The sequence below is a fragment of the Heptranchias perlo genome, chromosome 21 (genome assembly GCF_035084215.1).
Source record: "Heptranchias perlo isolate sHepPer1 chromosome 21, sHepPer1.hap1, whole genome shotgun sequence".
NCBI lineage: Eukaryota > Metazoa > Chordata > Chondrichthyes > Hexanchiformes > Hexanchidae > Heptranchias > Heptranchias perlo.
Window position 1 is genome coordinate 20,426,818 of NC_090345.1, and position 15,884 is coordinate 20,442,701.

Here is a 15,884-nt window from a genome sequence, read left to right on the forward strand (position 1 = left end):
TGAAATGAATGAACCAGAGCGAAGTTGCTGCACTGCCCAGCTGGAAACAAATTAATCTACACAAACGTAGGCTGGGTTTTTTAGGTCTAAACTAACTTTTAATGGCGTGCTAAGTCTTAATGACTGCCAAACAGCCTCTCTGGCCCTGAAAATTTAACTTTAAAAAATGTGAAGTCTCATTCTTCCCAATTTTAATTGTTGTTGGAGATTTTTTTTTTAATTTTTACTTTTTATTTCTGTCTCTTTTATCCGTCTTTTAATTCAATATTTCTTACCCTCTCTTTATTTCACTTTCTCTAACTGATTTTACATTGAATTAATTGTTGTAGCTTTCACTTCCTGGTTCTGACTCTGCACGGCTTATCAAGGATATTTCGATCTGATTGGTTGAGGGGACAGTGCGGTCCTCAACTGCCTTCTGAAGTGGCCTAGCAAGGCATTCAGTTGTGTCAAACCGCTCAAGGCAACTAGGGATGGGCAATAAATGCCAGCCTTGTTAGCATTGCCCTGAGAATGCATTTTCAAAAATAAGTGAACGTAGAAACAGGAGTAGGACATTCAGCCCCTCGAACCCTGTTCTGCCATTCAATTAGATCAATTCCATTTACCCGCCCTTTCTCCATAGCTCTTCATATCCTTACCTAACAAAAATCTATCGATCTCTGTCTTAAAAATTTCAATTGACCCAGCATCCACAGCCTTCTTTTGGAAGGGAAAGAGAGTTCCAGTTTTGCACCACCCTTTGTGTGAAAAAATGCTTCCTCATTTCTTTCCGAAATGGCCTCGCCCCCTTGTTCTGGATTCCCCAACCAGAGGAAATAGTTTTCTACATCGATCCTACCAAACTCATTTATCATTTTAAAGAGCACGATTAGATCACCTCTCAATCTTCCAATTTCAAGGGAATACAAACTTGTCCTCGTAATTTAACCCTTTAAGCCCTGTTATCATTCTGGTTAATCTGCATTGTACCCCCCTCCAAGGCCAATTTATTCTTCCTGTGGTTCAGTGCCCAAACTGAGTGCAATACTCCAGATGGCATCAGTTGTACAAAGACTTCATCAGACTCCATCTGGAGTACTGGGTTCAAGTGAGCTGTAGAATATTCTGACTGAGGGATTGGGAAATAGTCTAGGATTGAAAAAGAAGGAATAATGAGGAAATATAATAAAACAATGACTGTGCTACTCAAGTTTAGCTTCCCTTTAGTAATGAAGGGATTGTAAGTAACCATTTATCATTTAGTTAAGCATCATACACAACTTGGTAATGTTGTAGGTTTGAGTCACATGCTGTATAAAAGGGGAAGTAAACCAGGGCTAAATGAAATCAGTGATCGAGTATTAACTGGGAACCATAATGACTCTATCCACATGGCATCCCAGTGTCGCAACCTCCTCTATTCTGTGCTTAGGCTCTTTACACTGGGATTTAGATCGCCTGGGCTTGGATTTTCCAGTAATTAATCATGAGGTCAAACCATTGAAAGATATTCCACTGAATTGTCTTTTTTTTAATGTTTGAGAAACCTAGGTGAATGTTTGTCACCTAGACTATGGAACATTACTAAGTTTGAAAAGATTAGAAGGCAAATTAAATGAAGGTTAGATGACACCAAACTGTAGCTTGTTGAAGAATGGAAGGTCAAGGGGTAAGGAGTTAGAGTGGGATGAGTCTTGCTTTCAATACAGTAAAGATGCAGGTTAGAGAAAAAATGTGAAGGACAATGTAGTTGTAGTTTAGAAGGAAAATAGAAGAAAGTGAGAGTGAGTGCCTATCATACAACAAGCAATCTAGGAGTGTGAGAGAGAAGTTAGAAGAGTTTCTCCAGATATGGAAGCAGAATTCAAGTCTTGGATAGAATTGGACTTTCTACAGTGTTAAAAGCTGTTGAAGAGGCAAAAATCTTCACACAAAGAATAGGGGAAATCTGGAACTCATACCCCAAAAAGTTGTTGAGGCTAGGGGTCAATTGAAAATTTCAAAACTGAGACTGACAGATTTTTGTTGGGTATGGGTATTAGGCGCTATGGAACCAAGGCGAGTAAATGCAGTTGAGGTACAGATCAGCCATGATCTAATTGAATGCCAGAACAGGCTCGAGGGGATGTATAGCCTATTCCTGTTCCTATGTTCTTTCCTACCAGACAAAACAGTAAATGTTGAAACCATTCATCTGGTTTGACATTGTAAGCCCTGCTGTGTTATAGAACAAATTGAGGAATTTGTCACTGAAATAGATTTTGGATTTTAAAAAAACTAGCAGTAATAACCACAATATTTTTCATTATTCATTTTATTGCATTTAGAAATTATTAATAAAATCACAAACCCTGTGACAATGATGAGACCCATATTGTCCACTGAAAAATGTAATGAACAGATTGCCACCTTGATAAACACCTGCTGGGATGAATGTGCAGACAAAAGACCAAACTTCCATTCAATCAAACAAACACTGCGAAAGGCCAGTCCTGAAGGGTGAGTCTTAAAAGAGCTACCATCTGACACGGATAGATATTCACTTTTTTTCAGTAGTGACATCTCACTATAATTCGGTAGGAGTTCACAATAACCCTGGTGCAAATGATGCTTTCCAATCACAGTTGGGCAGCTGTTTTTAAGATTTTTTTTTTCTGTTCAGAGTCTGATTAAGGATACATTGATGATGGTGTTGTTATGTTATGAGAGAACTGTGTAATCAACCATTTAAAACAATAGTTGAATGATAAGGCTATAGAAAATAAATGTGAAGCTCTATGTTGTGAGTCAACAGCAATAATGCATTTTGCATCAGAACTCAGTTCTAATGAAAGGTCATCGACCCTCTCCACAGATGCCTTTTCTAAATAATGTTCACAAATCTTGGAAGGTGGCAGGATGAGTTGAGAAGGCTGTTAAAAAAGCATATGGAATCCTTCACTTTATAAATAGAAGTATAGAGTACAAAAGCAAGGAAGTTATGCTAAACCTTTATAAACACTGCTTAGGCCCTGGGCACCACACTTTAGGATGCAAGGCCTTAGAGAGGGTGTAGAAGAGATTTACTAGAATGGTACCAGGGATGAGGGTTTTCAGTTATGTGGAGAGATTGGAGAAGCTGTGGTTGCTCTCTGTAGAGCAGAGAAGGTTAAGAGGAGATTTGATAGAGGTGTTCAAAATCATGAACAGTTTTGATAGAGTAAATAAGGAGAAACTGCTTCCAGTGGCAGAAGGTCGGTAACCAGAGGATACAGATTTAAGATGATTGGCAAAAGAACCAAAAGCGACATGAGGAAACATTTTTTTTACGCAGCATACTGTTGTGATCTGGAAAGCACTGCCTGAAAGGGTGGTGGAAGCAGATTCAATAATAACTTTCAAAAGGAATTTGGTTAAATACTTGAAGAGAAATATTTGCAGGGCTATGGGGAAAGAGCAGGGGAATGGGACTAATTGGATAGCTCTACCAAAAAGCCGGCACAGGCTCAATGGGCCGAATGGCAGCCTCCTGTGCTGTATCATTCTATGAGTCTATAATTCTATGACCTACCTTTACAAATCCTTGTTAGCTCCCTCTGATCAGGTCAAATTTCTCTGTGCTCAGTCACACTATCCTTAATTAAACTTAAATAATATTATTTCCAGTGTTTAGTATGCACTCCACTCCCTGCGGTGCCCATTGGTCACGGAAGGCCTCAAGCATACCAGCGGACACATGTGCTCCTTTTCCAGGGATGCAGCCTGACCTGCTGAGTGTTTCCTGCATTTTCTGGTTTTACTTCAGTTTTCTAGCATCTGCAGTATTTTGCTTTTTTGTTTTTAATGCCTTTTGTGTGTTCAGTTGACCAATGGTTGAAAGACTGTGAGGCCTCATCTACTATCTCAGCCTTCAGTTGTTCAGCTGGTCCTCAGTGTGATGAAACCCTATCAGCCAATGAGCAGCCAACATTTTCTCAGGTGTGATTGAATGGCCATCACAGCTGTGCTCAATACCACATGGATTGTAATTGCTGGAAAGGGCAAAATGAGCTGAGAAGTTAAGTGAATTTCAACAGTGCTGTCTTTTTATTGAAATATCTCTCTTTATTTTTATAGTGAAGTGAGCATTCTAGACAATATGGTGGATAAACTGGAAAAATATGCTGATCATCTGGAAGAAGTGGTTGAAGAAAGGACAAGCCAACTCACAGTGGAGAAGGGAAAGACAGATCAGCTCTTGTTCAACCTGTTGCCAAGGTATTAGCTCCTAGACTCTCAATTTCTGAGAACCTCTGCTAAGAAGTGCTTCTCAGAAAATATCATTTTTATCTGTAGTACATAAACCATTATTCTAAATATAAACAGAACAGTGATAATTATGTAAAAGAAGATTCCGCACTATCACAAAGTTATGGGCCTGTCTGGAGCACAACACATTCACTTTTTCTACCATATTTAACAAATTTAGATTGAATCATGAAATAATGTAATTTTAATAATAAAATGATTGGTTTCAATAATATTGTGCAGTTATAACATTTTGACAAGCCTATTTTAGAATATATTTCTATCTTACCTTCACCTTTGGTGTAGACCTCCATAATGGTGTAACTTGCAACAATTTAACATGGCAGTAAAGCACTTTTTTGTTAAGAGTGGAAATATCCAATTGGACAGTGAGGCCTTAGTTCTGTCTATTTACTTAATACGTTTAGCTAAACTGTTCAAATAAATGATTAGATTTTCACACATCTGTAGCCAGATTGGGTAGTTACATGGAATACCCTAACAGTGATGGCAGTAGAATCCATAATAGATTTTAAAGGGGAAGTGGATGAATATCTGAACAAGAAAATTGAAAGGGGTATGGGGAAGGATAGAGGAATGGGATTAAGTGGATAGCTCAGAGAGCTGGCATAGTCACAATAGGCAATATGGCCACCTTCTGTGTTGTAAAATTCTTTGATTCTATCTATAAAACCAATACACACAAGGAAATAATAGTCATGAGATAAATCCATGAGCCATAGTACCAGCAGTTAACCTGGGATCCTGCCCACTAGTGCTCTCCAGCAATGACTCCACCTGAGCTTGAAGGGTCAGTGGGAAGGCAGCTCATTTGCATGGGGCCAGCAGGCACCTGCCTACGCCACTACAAGCACATCTTGCGTGCCGGCCTATTCCATGCTGTTGGAAAATCCAGTGACCACCAGCTTTCCAGGGGGACTGCCCAGTCACCCCCTTCTCCTTTCGGTCCCTGTGTGGGGGAAAAAAGAAAGCTGATCTTCAGGGGTCCAGGCTGCTTATCTGCCTGGACGCCATACCCCCCACTCCTGCACCCCGATGGGGCCCACTTGCCCCCTTTGAAATGGATCAGTGTGCCTCATCCGACTTGCTGTAACAGCCTTCAGTCCAGGCCCCTCTGATGTATCTGGCTTTGTAAAGGGTGGACAGAGGGTCTGTCCGTTACAAAACCGATCAGGATTTCCCAAATAAGGTTGGGATCCAGCGTATCAGGGCCACAGCCTTTTCCCAAGCTGTTCCATCGGGCTTGTGCTGGAGTTATACGAGCCTGCTCAGGGCCATAATCTTTACATAGTCCCAATTTGCTAAATTCTAGTCAGTTCGTATTTCAATTTGCTTTATTACAAGCAATTATTTTTATCCATTTCTGGATAATGAGTCTACTGTGCATCTGTAAGTTGAGTGTAATTGAGGCATCTTTAGCTGGACTATCCTCTTAATAAAATAAAAACAGAAAATGCTGGTAAACACTCAGCAGGTCAGGCAGCATCTGTGGAGAGAGAAACAGAGTTAACCTTTCAGATCGACCTTTCATCAGATTTTTTTTATAATATGCACAAGTTTTGAAAGATTGTGGGATTTTTTTAGATTATGAAGCAGTTGCCTGTTTACTTTTTGGGTGATGGTTACCATTCTATTTATCAACAGTTTCATTGCAGTGCAGCTCATACAAGGACAACCCGTGGAGCCAGAATACTTTGAATCTGTTACTGTCTTCTTCTCAGACATTGTGGGCTTTACAAAGCTGTGCTCTGTCAGCACGCCGCTGCAGGTTGTGGATATGCTCAATGACCTGTACAGTTTATTTGATAACATTATCAAGACTTATGATGTATACAAGGTAGGAGAATGCTTGCTGGATAATGCTGGATGTGTTAAATGTTGAGTGAAGTTCAGTTACTTTTTTCCTGACTTTTCATCCCATTGTCCTGTCTTCCTTACTCAAATAGATATAAATTAAGTGACAATAATTACGTGATTTTACCATCTTTGACAAATGAAGGCAAGATTAAATAATCAAAGTACAAAGAAAGAGGTCAAGTCACTCCTGAGCATTCTTATTGGACATGGCAAAACATTTCTGACATTAACATTGTTTAACTCTACTGAAGTGTCATATAGACATGGCATATGGATGTTTCCCAGTAAGATCTTACTGTGCTTTTCCCCATCTGGAGTCAACTTTACCTGCAATATCTGTAAGACAGTTTGATGCACTACAGAACCCTGGTGGTTACTACCCACATGCGTTTCCATTGTTTTGAATAAACTGTTCCTAGGCTCCCACACTTGGTGGTCGGCAGTAGATGGAAACGCTCTAATTCTGGTCTTCAATCACACCTCAGATGCTTACAATCCGATGTCAATATTTTGAACTTGTTCAATGAATACTGGGTTGCTTATATAGAATTATCCCAAATGGTATGTAATGATTCCATCCAGTCTAACGACACAGAACCATCAAGATATAAATTTGTCTCGGGCGCTAACGCGATGCGGACGGTATGGCACACGTCGCCCGTTATATGCCCTGTTCTATTTTTAGTCCCATTGAAGTCAATGGAACGAATATCGGGTGGGGCATCTAATGGGCGACTAATGGGATACCACCCATTTTGCACTATTGCCTGGATGAATTTCCCCCCCCCGCCCGCCCCCAATCTCTCTCAATCCGGTTTAACTACCGTTTGTCTTCAGTAAATTCAGCTGCTTAGATTTCAGCATCCTGGTGTGGTACAGTTATTATGAGAATCAATCAAATAGTTATTCTGAGTAAATAAAGAGGCAATTAAGTGTATGGGGTAAGTGAGTGACTTACTCCAACATCAGTCCTTTAAAATTATGTTTTTTTCCTCTATTAGATTTGTAAAATAATAATTAGAGTTCCACTATGTGCCCATTGAAAACACAGTTTATAATGTTTACACTTGGCTGTTGGGCTTTTTTTTCTCAGTTCCTCCTACTCATGGGATATCAAGAAAATCTTAGCATTTTGTGACCTCCACAATAAAGTTATATTTAACTGTTTTAAATATTCAGTCTCTGCATGAAATTTGTACCAGGGGAAATAGAATGGTCACATTTAGTTTGTTTTTCCATGGTGATAAGCTTGGTGATTGCAATAGGACCAAAAACCAGCTGAAATTATTGGATGCATCTGCAGCCTTCAGCACGTTCAAAGTCACTGGACCATCTCTGTTTGCAAGCAGGAACACAGGCAAGAGGGAACAGTCATGGGGATGGCACTGTTAAATGCTGTGATGTGGAGATGCCGGTGATGGACTGGGGTGGACAAATGTAAGGAATCTTAGAACACCAGATTATAATTTATAACTGTTGGACTATAACCTGGTGTTGTAAGATTCCTTACTGTTAAATGCTAACATGGTTACTTCTGTCCAGTACTTGTGCAATTGATGACATCATTTAGATATTGTTTCTATTGGCAATAAATGGTTGTTGAATTGCCTAAAATGTCTGGAGTGACGACAACTTTTAGCAAGTTTAAACAGTGCACAGTACCGTGATTAGCGCTGTGATGGCATCATTGTATTGTCCATCAAGCCTGCTCCTGTTTTCCTTTTTAAATTTAAATCCAATTTAAAAGGGGAAAAAAATCGTTCTAATGTCTGTTCACTTCGGTTAGTCCAGATGTTTACACAGCCCTTTCTAATTGTGAATAAGTACGCCTTGTGCTACTTGTATCTTGACTTTAGGTTGAAACAATAGGAGATGCTTACATGGTAGCAAGTGGACTTCCCATTCGCAATGGAATGCAGCATGCTGGGGAAATTGCCACAATGTCTTTGCATTTTCTCAGTGCCATGGTAATCTTTAAGATAAGACACGTAGATAATATACAACTGAAACTTCGCATAGGCCTCAATACAGGTAACACAAAATCAATTTTGTTTGGAATGTTTATATCACTATTTGTTTTTTCTCATGTACCATGCCTATTATTCGCATATATGGGATGTATTATTCTGTTTCTGTATACTTTTTCATCGCCCCTGAGCTCTTGCATGATTTCAGTCAAAAACCAAAACTGAAACAATGGTCCCAGCCCAAAATGGGTGCGATGTTGGCTGTGTCCTGCGGTGCGTGGAGGGCCCGAAGCGGTGGACCTGGGAAACGTGAAGGAAGTGAGGCCGATTTTAACAGCTTGGTCTGATTTTAAATTTGTTAAATGTGTCTCCCTCCTAAAGCTGGCAGGAATGACAGGCGGGTGTAAGAATTGGGGCGGCAGCCGGATGCCTCTGGGGACCCAAGGGAATGGTCCCCGGCATAAGGTAACTGCTGGGGAGGGTTGCGGAGCCGATGCCAGGGAGTGAGAGGCGACACCAGGGACGACCCAAAGGCTCCTTGTGGGACCAAGGGGAGCATTCCTACTCCTCCTGGCCCACAAGGATTCGACATAAAAGTAACATTTTTTAACTTACCTTGACCTCTTCTAGTCACTCGGAGGACTCCCACCAAGGTAGCATTGTCGGGGTTGGCTCAGCGCGGGCCTCCCGAATCCATGAGTTAAAATGGGGTTGCAGCGCCTACAACATCGTCAGGCTGGGAGTTTTTAGATTTAAATTAGGCCCCGCCTGCCTGCAGCGGGAGCCTTGGCCAATTTTAAATTTGTTGCAGATAAAATGTTGCCGGGTGGAGAATGGTGCGGCCCTAGGCTAGTAAGTGGACTCGGACAATTTTAACCCCTCTCACACATCGTTCCTGCTGTCCGGGTGGGGGGGCGGTAAAAATTAACCCCTAGATGTTCCTGTTACAAACTCTTCTGCGCCATTTCCTCATTCAATGGCCTGATGGCAGTTTCCTTCAGCTTTAACCTGTGAAAATACAATAAGATACTAACCCCTCTGAGTGAGGTAGAAATAAAAATAAATCAAGTACAATCCAGGGAAGCCTGATGACAGTTCCCTCACAATCTGAATTCTGCATTGTTTCTGTTCGAGCAGAGTTTCTGCAGCTGATTATTAACCATTGTCCCAATTATGATTAGGCTCCCACACTCACTTCGGATAGGAAGAAAATGGTAAACACAGACAGTGAATCAACAATCTAAAACCACTGATCCAATTCACTTACAAAATTTTTTAAAATTATTTGTTCATGGGATGTGGGCGTCGCTGGTGAGGCCGGCATTTATTGCCCATCCCTAATTGCCCTTGAGAAGGTGGTGGTGAGTCGCCTTCTTGAACCGCTGCAGTCCGTGTGGTGAAGGTTCTCCCACAGTGCTGTTGGGAAGAGAGTTACAGGATTTTGACCCAGCGACGATGAAGGAATGGCAATATATTTCCAAGTCGGGATGGTGTGTTACTTGGAGGGGAACGTGCAGGTGGTGTTGTTCCCATGTGCCTACTGCCCTTGTCCTTCTAGGTGGTAGAGGTTGCAGGTTTGGGAGGTGCTGTCGAAGAAGTCTTGGGGGATAGAATATAAAAACAGGGAGGTATTGCTGCAGTTATATAAGGTATTGGTGAGACCGCACCTGGAATACTGCATACAGTTTTGGTGTCCATACTTAAGAAAAGACATACTTGCTCTCGAGGCAGTACAAAGAAGGTTCACTTGGTTAATCCCGGGGATGAGGGGGCGGACATATGAGGAGAGGTTGAGTAGATTGGGACTCTACTCATTGGAGTTCAGAAGAATGAGAGGCGATCTTATTGAAACATATAAGATTGTGAAGGGGCTTGAATGGGTGGATCCGGTAAGGATGTTCCCAAGGATGGGTGAAACTAGAACTAGGGGGCATAATCTTAGAAAAAGGGGCTGCTCTTTCAAAACTGAGATGAGGAGAAACTTCTTCACTCAGAGGGTAGTAGGTCTGTGGAATTTGATGCCCCAGGAAGCTGTGGAAGCTACATCATTAAATAAATTTAAAACAGAAATTGACAGTTTCCTAGAAGTAAAGGGAATTAGGGGTTACGGGGAGCGGGCAGGAAATTGGACGTGAATTTAGATTTGAGGTTAGGATCAGATCAGCCATGATCTTATTGAATGGCAGAGCAGGCTCGAGGGGCCGATTGGCCTACTCCTGCTCCTATTTCTTATGTTCTTATGTTGGCGAGTTGCTGCAGTGCGTCCTGTAGATGGTGCACACTGCAGCCACAGTGCGCCGGTGGTGAAGGGAGTGAATGTTTAGGGTGGTGGATGGGGTGCCAATATCAAGCTGGCTGCTTTGTCCTGGATGGTGTCGAGCTTCTTGAGTATTGTTGGAGCTGCACTCATCCAGGCAAGTGGAGAGTATTCCATCACACTCCTGACTTGTGCCTTGTCGATGTGGAAAGGCTTTGGGGAGTCAGGAGATGAGTCACTCGCTGCAGAATACCCAGCCTCTGACCTGCTGTTGTAGCCACAGTATTTATATGGCTGGTCCAGTTAAGTTTCTGGTCAATGGTGACCCCCAGGTTGTTGATGGTGGGGGATTAGGCGATGGTAATGCCGTTGAATGTCAAGGGGAGGTGGTTAGATTCTCTCTTGTTGGAGATGGTCATTGCCTGGCACTTGTCTGGCGCGAATGTTACTTGCCACTTATCAGCCCAAGCCTGGATGTTGTCCGGGTCTTGCTGCATGCGGGCTCGGACTGCTTCTTTATTTGAGGGGTTGCGAATGGAACTGAACACTGTATAATCATCAGCGAACATCCCCATTTCTGACCTTATGATGGAGGAAAGGTCATTGATGAAGCAGCTGAAGATGGTTGGGCCTAGGACACTGCCCTGAGGAACTCCTGCAGCAGTGTCCTGGGCTGAGATGATTGGCCTCCAGCATCTTCCTTTGTGCTAGGTATGACTCCAGCCACTGGAGAGTTTTCCCCCTGATTCCCATTGACTTCAATTTGACTAGGGCTCCTTGGTGCCACACTCTGTCAAATGCTGCCTTGATGTCAGGGGCAGTCACTCCCACCTCACCTCTGGAATTCAGCTCTTTTGTCCATGTTTGGACCAAGGCTGTAATGTGGTCTGGAGCCGAGTGGTCCTGGCGGAACCCAAACTGAGCATCGGTGAGCAGGTTATTGGTGAGTAAATGCCGCTTGATTGCACTGTCGACGACACCTTCCGTCATTTTGCTGATGATTGAGAGTAGACTGATGGGGCGGTAATTGGTCGGATTGGATTTGTCCTGCTTTTTGTGGATAGGACATACCTGGGCAATTTTCCACATTGTCAGGTAGATGCCAGTGTTGTAGCTGTACTGGAACTGTTTGGCTAGAGGCGCGGCTAGTTCTGGAGCACAAGTTTTCAGCACTACAGCCGGGATGTTGTCGGGTCCCATAGCCTTTGCTGTATCTAGTGTATTCAGCCATTTCTTGATATCACGTGGAGTGAATCGAATTGGCTGAAGACTGGCTTCTGTGATGGTGGGGATATCGGGAGGAAGCTGAGATGGATCATCCACTCGGCACTTCTGGCTGAAGATGGTTGCAAACGCTTCAGCCTTGTCTTTTGCACTCACGTGCTGGACTCCGCCATCATTGAGGATGGGGATGTTTACAAAGCCTCCTCCTCCTGTTAGTTGTTTAATTGACAACCACCATTCACGACTGGATGTGGCAGGACTGCAGAGCTTTGATCTGATCCGTTGGTTGGGCAGAGTTATCAATTAAAGAGATTTACGTGAACGCTAGACTACAAGTAGGATTGATAACATGCGGTTAATAGAGGTTTCATCCGCCCTTCTGCAGTTTATAGGAAGTGTGGGCTTTCCTGTGGAAATGATGCTTTGCGCTAGCCATGAGGGAAAGTATCTGCAGAGCACTTGGATCATTACACACAGCCTAACCAAAAGTCCAACTCTGGTTAAAGAACTACTTTGGAGTGTCTTATCAAAAATTGGCCCTCAAGTACGAATGAAAGAAAAAATAAATCCCATCATAACTTTTGGGTGATAGATGGATATGTATTATAGCCCTACTGTTATTCATGTGATTGGCGATATTCTACTCCTCTCTTACTTAAAATAGATGAATAAGGCCACATAATTAGTCAAAGCTTCCACAGAAGGGTTTTGTGGTTTCTTTCTATTTTCCTACGTTACGTGGTGACTTCCAAAGGACAGCCTTTCCCTCGGAAATATTTAAGAGCTGACTTTTTGGCAGAGATTTTGAATTGTTGCAAATTATGAGAATCAGGAAAACCACATCAGAATATTGGCGGGTGGGTTTGAAGGTTATCAATACAAAGTTGTGAAGTGAATATTTCACCCTTAAATCACTGTTCAATTACTTTTGCAGGCCCAGTAGTTGCAGGTGTCGTTGGAACTACTATGCCCAGATACTGTCTGTTTGGAGACACTGTCAACGTAGCATCAAGGATGGAAAGCAACGGTTTACGTAAGTATTCAGTCTTTTTCCTTTATAGTTTTGTTAAGTTAAATAAATAAAATAATTCATTCGAGTTCGGCTTCCCTGACTGTGTGAGCAGGACTGTATAACTCTGTTCATACTGCTTTAAACACAAATACAAGTGTGGAATGTTCCATGCAGTACAATTTCATTAGATGCTGCACCTCCCACGTTGATATTGTAAATATTTGGGAAAGGATTTGCTCGGTAAATATATGGAACGCTGTAATGTTTGAGTTTTATTTTAGATACACAAATTTAAAAGAAGCCAGTAGGTGAAATCACGGAAATGTTCCTCGTTTACATTTTTTTGGAAGTGCAAATTTTCAGTTTGATGTAGGAGGCCTTTTCACCAAAGGGAATACTTCTGCCATTCATTAATTGTAATAAAAAAAGTACAGGTGAGTATAAAGCAAGGAAATCCTCATTATACTGAGTCTCAAACATACCTTATGGGAAAGATCTTTCTGAGATGTATCTCTGCAGGTCCTTTGTATCATCAACAGCAACTTACAATTATATAGCACCTCTACTGTAGAAAAATGTCCCAAGGTGCTTCGCAAAATGTAATCAAAAAAAATCCACACACAAGCACTTTCCAACATGAATCACTGAATAGTGTGAAATTAGCTAACTCAGTACAGACCAAGAATCAAACCTACTGATCCATATAAGTTAGTACCATACCATGCATTACATTTACCCACCTATTAACTGGCTCAGTGACACACTGACAGGTGGATTGGGGCAGAATACAGTTATTTCAACGCTCACTAAGAACTGTGGAATATAATTCGTACACTTAAGAGATGCACTCTTGTTATTTGAGCTTCTTTTGATGTTTAGCGTTGAAAGTACACATATCAGAAAGCACTGCTGAAGTACTGAGGGCATTGGGAGGATACGAACTAGTAAAAAGAGGGACAATTAAAGTGAAGGTATGAATTGTAATTCATATTGTAATCAAGAATTAACATGTATAGGTCATTAAGTTTGTTTATTTTTCTACTAGAAATAGTATAAAAGGTGAAGAATATTTTTTAAAGTAATAATGCATTTGACAGCTTGCGTTAAAGAAATCTGGATCAGCAGTGAATTATGCTGCCATTTCCACATAGCTCTGTACTTCGGTTTTATTAAATGTATTTATAGAGCTCCACTCACCAATGTCTGAATGTTGGTAATATTTTAACGTCAATTAAATGTTAAGTGTCCCGTTGGTTTTTTACTAATATTTACAAACCTATAAGTGGTCTGCTAGATCATTTTCAATTGTAAAAGTAAAGCTTTTCAAAGATGGTATTGCATCAGTTGCAGTTATACTGCAGTCAGTGTGAAGGCCACGCTGTGTGAAACTATGCCTTCACAACAGTCTGTCACTATTTGGCAAGATTGCTGACTTCAATCTATAATCATGCAGCTGTTTCTGTATCAATGTAACATGAAAACTATGTCACACTAACAAAGAAACCACTGCACAACTGAACTGGAACTCACTTCCAGTGTTGAATTGATTGAAATAGATTTGGGGTTTATGTAGCCTTTTAATACGGACTGAAATAATTAAACTTGGGTCTAGGTTGATTCATTCTCTCCCCCTCTCTCTCTCTCTCTCTGATTTTTCCCTTCCTTCCTGTAACAAAATTCATGAATAGTATCTACATTATGGTTTCCATATCATTGCTGGTAGAATTTAAGTTAAACAAATAAGTTGTAGTTAAGGAGTTTGCCATTTGTCAATTCAGGGTGCATGTAGACTCTGTTTTACAGATTTTTATGATGGTCCCCTACCATGAAACCTGCAAAATTGCACTCAACCTCATTACAACACCTTAAATACTCATGTGATCATTTCAGTATTTCCTCCAAAACATATGAGCACCAATTTTCCTCTACCATTCTCTACAGGGGTGCCAGACATCTGAGGTGCATTGTGCCAAATTCCCTGGCCCTGGCCATTAGAATGGTAGGGCCTTGCGCTGGGAATGGGAGGCGCACTCCTTGCACTAGGACTTGATGGTCCTCCTGGAAGTACATGAAGAGATATGAAAATAACTTTACCTGCAGTCTACTTCCATCTTCTGGCTGCACTCAAGCCCTGCTGACATCCTGAATTCTCCAGTTTGAGAAGATTCCTGATCCAGCCTCCACCATCAGCTTTTGGGTGTTCCCTTACTTTTGGGTGCCTTATGGGCAGGTGCATTGGAAAATGAGGTAGGAGGCTGGGGAACACTTCCTCCTGTCTCATTTTAATACACAATGGGGGAGAATTTCTGCTTGTTTCTCCTAGTTTTGCGCCCAGATTCCAGCGCAATCAGTCGAATAAGCGCAAAAGTTCAGGGAATTTTAGATGTAAGTGAGTTACACTCAAAACCACTTACTTTAGGGTTTTCCACGATTTTTGACACTGGTTTAAGATTCAATTCACCCAGATCAGGCCCCGCTCACAAAACTGGCCACACCCCCAGGTCGACATTGCAAGTTTTCGCTGATTGCGTTGGTTCGGGAAGTTTCTTCAAATTGCGTTCATTTTCCTAGGTGCACAGGCACTAGTAGGCACGTTTTAAAAGTTTTTACATATCAAAAAATATTTAATTTACTAAGAAACTGATTAGTATACACGAATGAAACTAGTAAATGGTTCACTATAGTTTTTTAAGTCATTTTCAGTGAATTAAAATCAGGTTACTCACAGGTGGAGGACTGGACGCTCTTATTAAAAATGCTTAATTTTTGTGATAAACCCATTTTCAGCTGTATTGATAAAACTGCACCAGGTTACCACTCTTAAATACATCAATGAATTTTTTTAAAGTAAAAAGAAAAAAAATAAACGATTACATTCTATTAAGCTGCCCGATTGCACTGGTTCATGGAAGATTTTACGTTTGTGATTATGCAGATACATTTTAGCGGAAACACAATTTCTGGCGCATTTTTGGGTGCAATTTCACGATTGCACCCAAAGCGGAAACTCTACCCCAATGTCTATTGTCGGCACAATCCCAGTTTTATCTAATTAGGGTTCCCCAGGAAAGATTGGGACTGCGTAGCGGGGATGGAGGCCCAATGGACAGGTCTCCACTCCCATCTCCTCCTCTCAGCAACTGGAATCTGAGCATTCTCCAGGCACAAAGAAGAAAATCTCACCATTTTGTTTTTCTTCAGTAATTTCAAATGTGGATGCTATGCATTCAAGGAGAAGATATATTGTTTTTTTTAAAAAAAAACTTCACTCCTACTTTGGTACATCCAACTCTTGTTA

At 41.4% G+C, this 15,884-nt stretch overlaps 1 protein-coding gene across 1 annotated transcript in view; it reads left to right on the forward strand.

The window, feature by feature from the left end:
• The window catches only part of gucy2g (guanylate cyclase 2g), a 57,099-nt gene that overhangs the window by 39,101 nt on the left and 2,114 nt on the right, over positions 1 to 15,884 (forward strand). The window contains exons 15-20 of the mRNA XM_068002810.1: positions 2,310 to 2,481; positions 4,078 to 4,218; positions 5,914 to 6,106; positions 7,983 to 8,157; positions 12,509 to 12,607; positions 13,466 to 13,557. Of these exons, the coding sequence (XP_067858911.1) occupies positions 2,310 to 2,481; positions 4,078 to 4,218; positions 5,914 to 6,106; positions 7,983 to 8,157; positions 12,509 to 12,607; positions 13,466 to 13,557 (872 nt within the window). The remainder of the gene's footprint in view (positions 1 to 2,309; positions 2,482 to 4,077; positions 4,219 to 5,913; positions 6,107 to 7,982; positions 8,158 to 12,508; positions 12,608 to 13,465; positions 13,558 to 15,884) is intronic.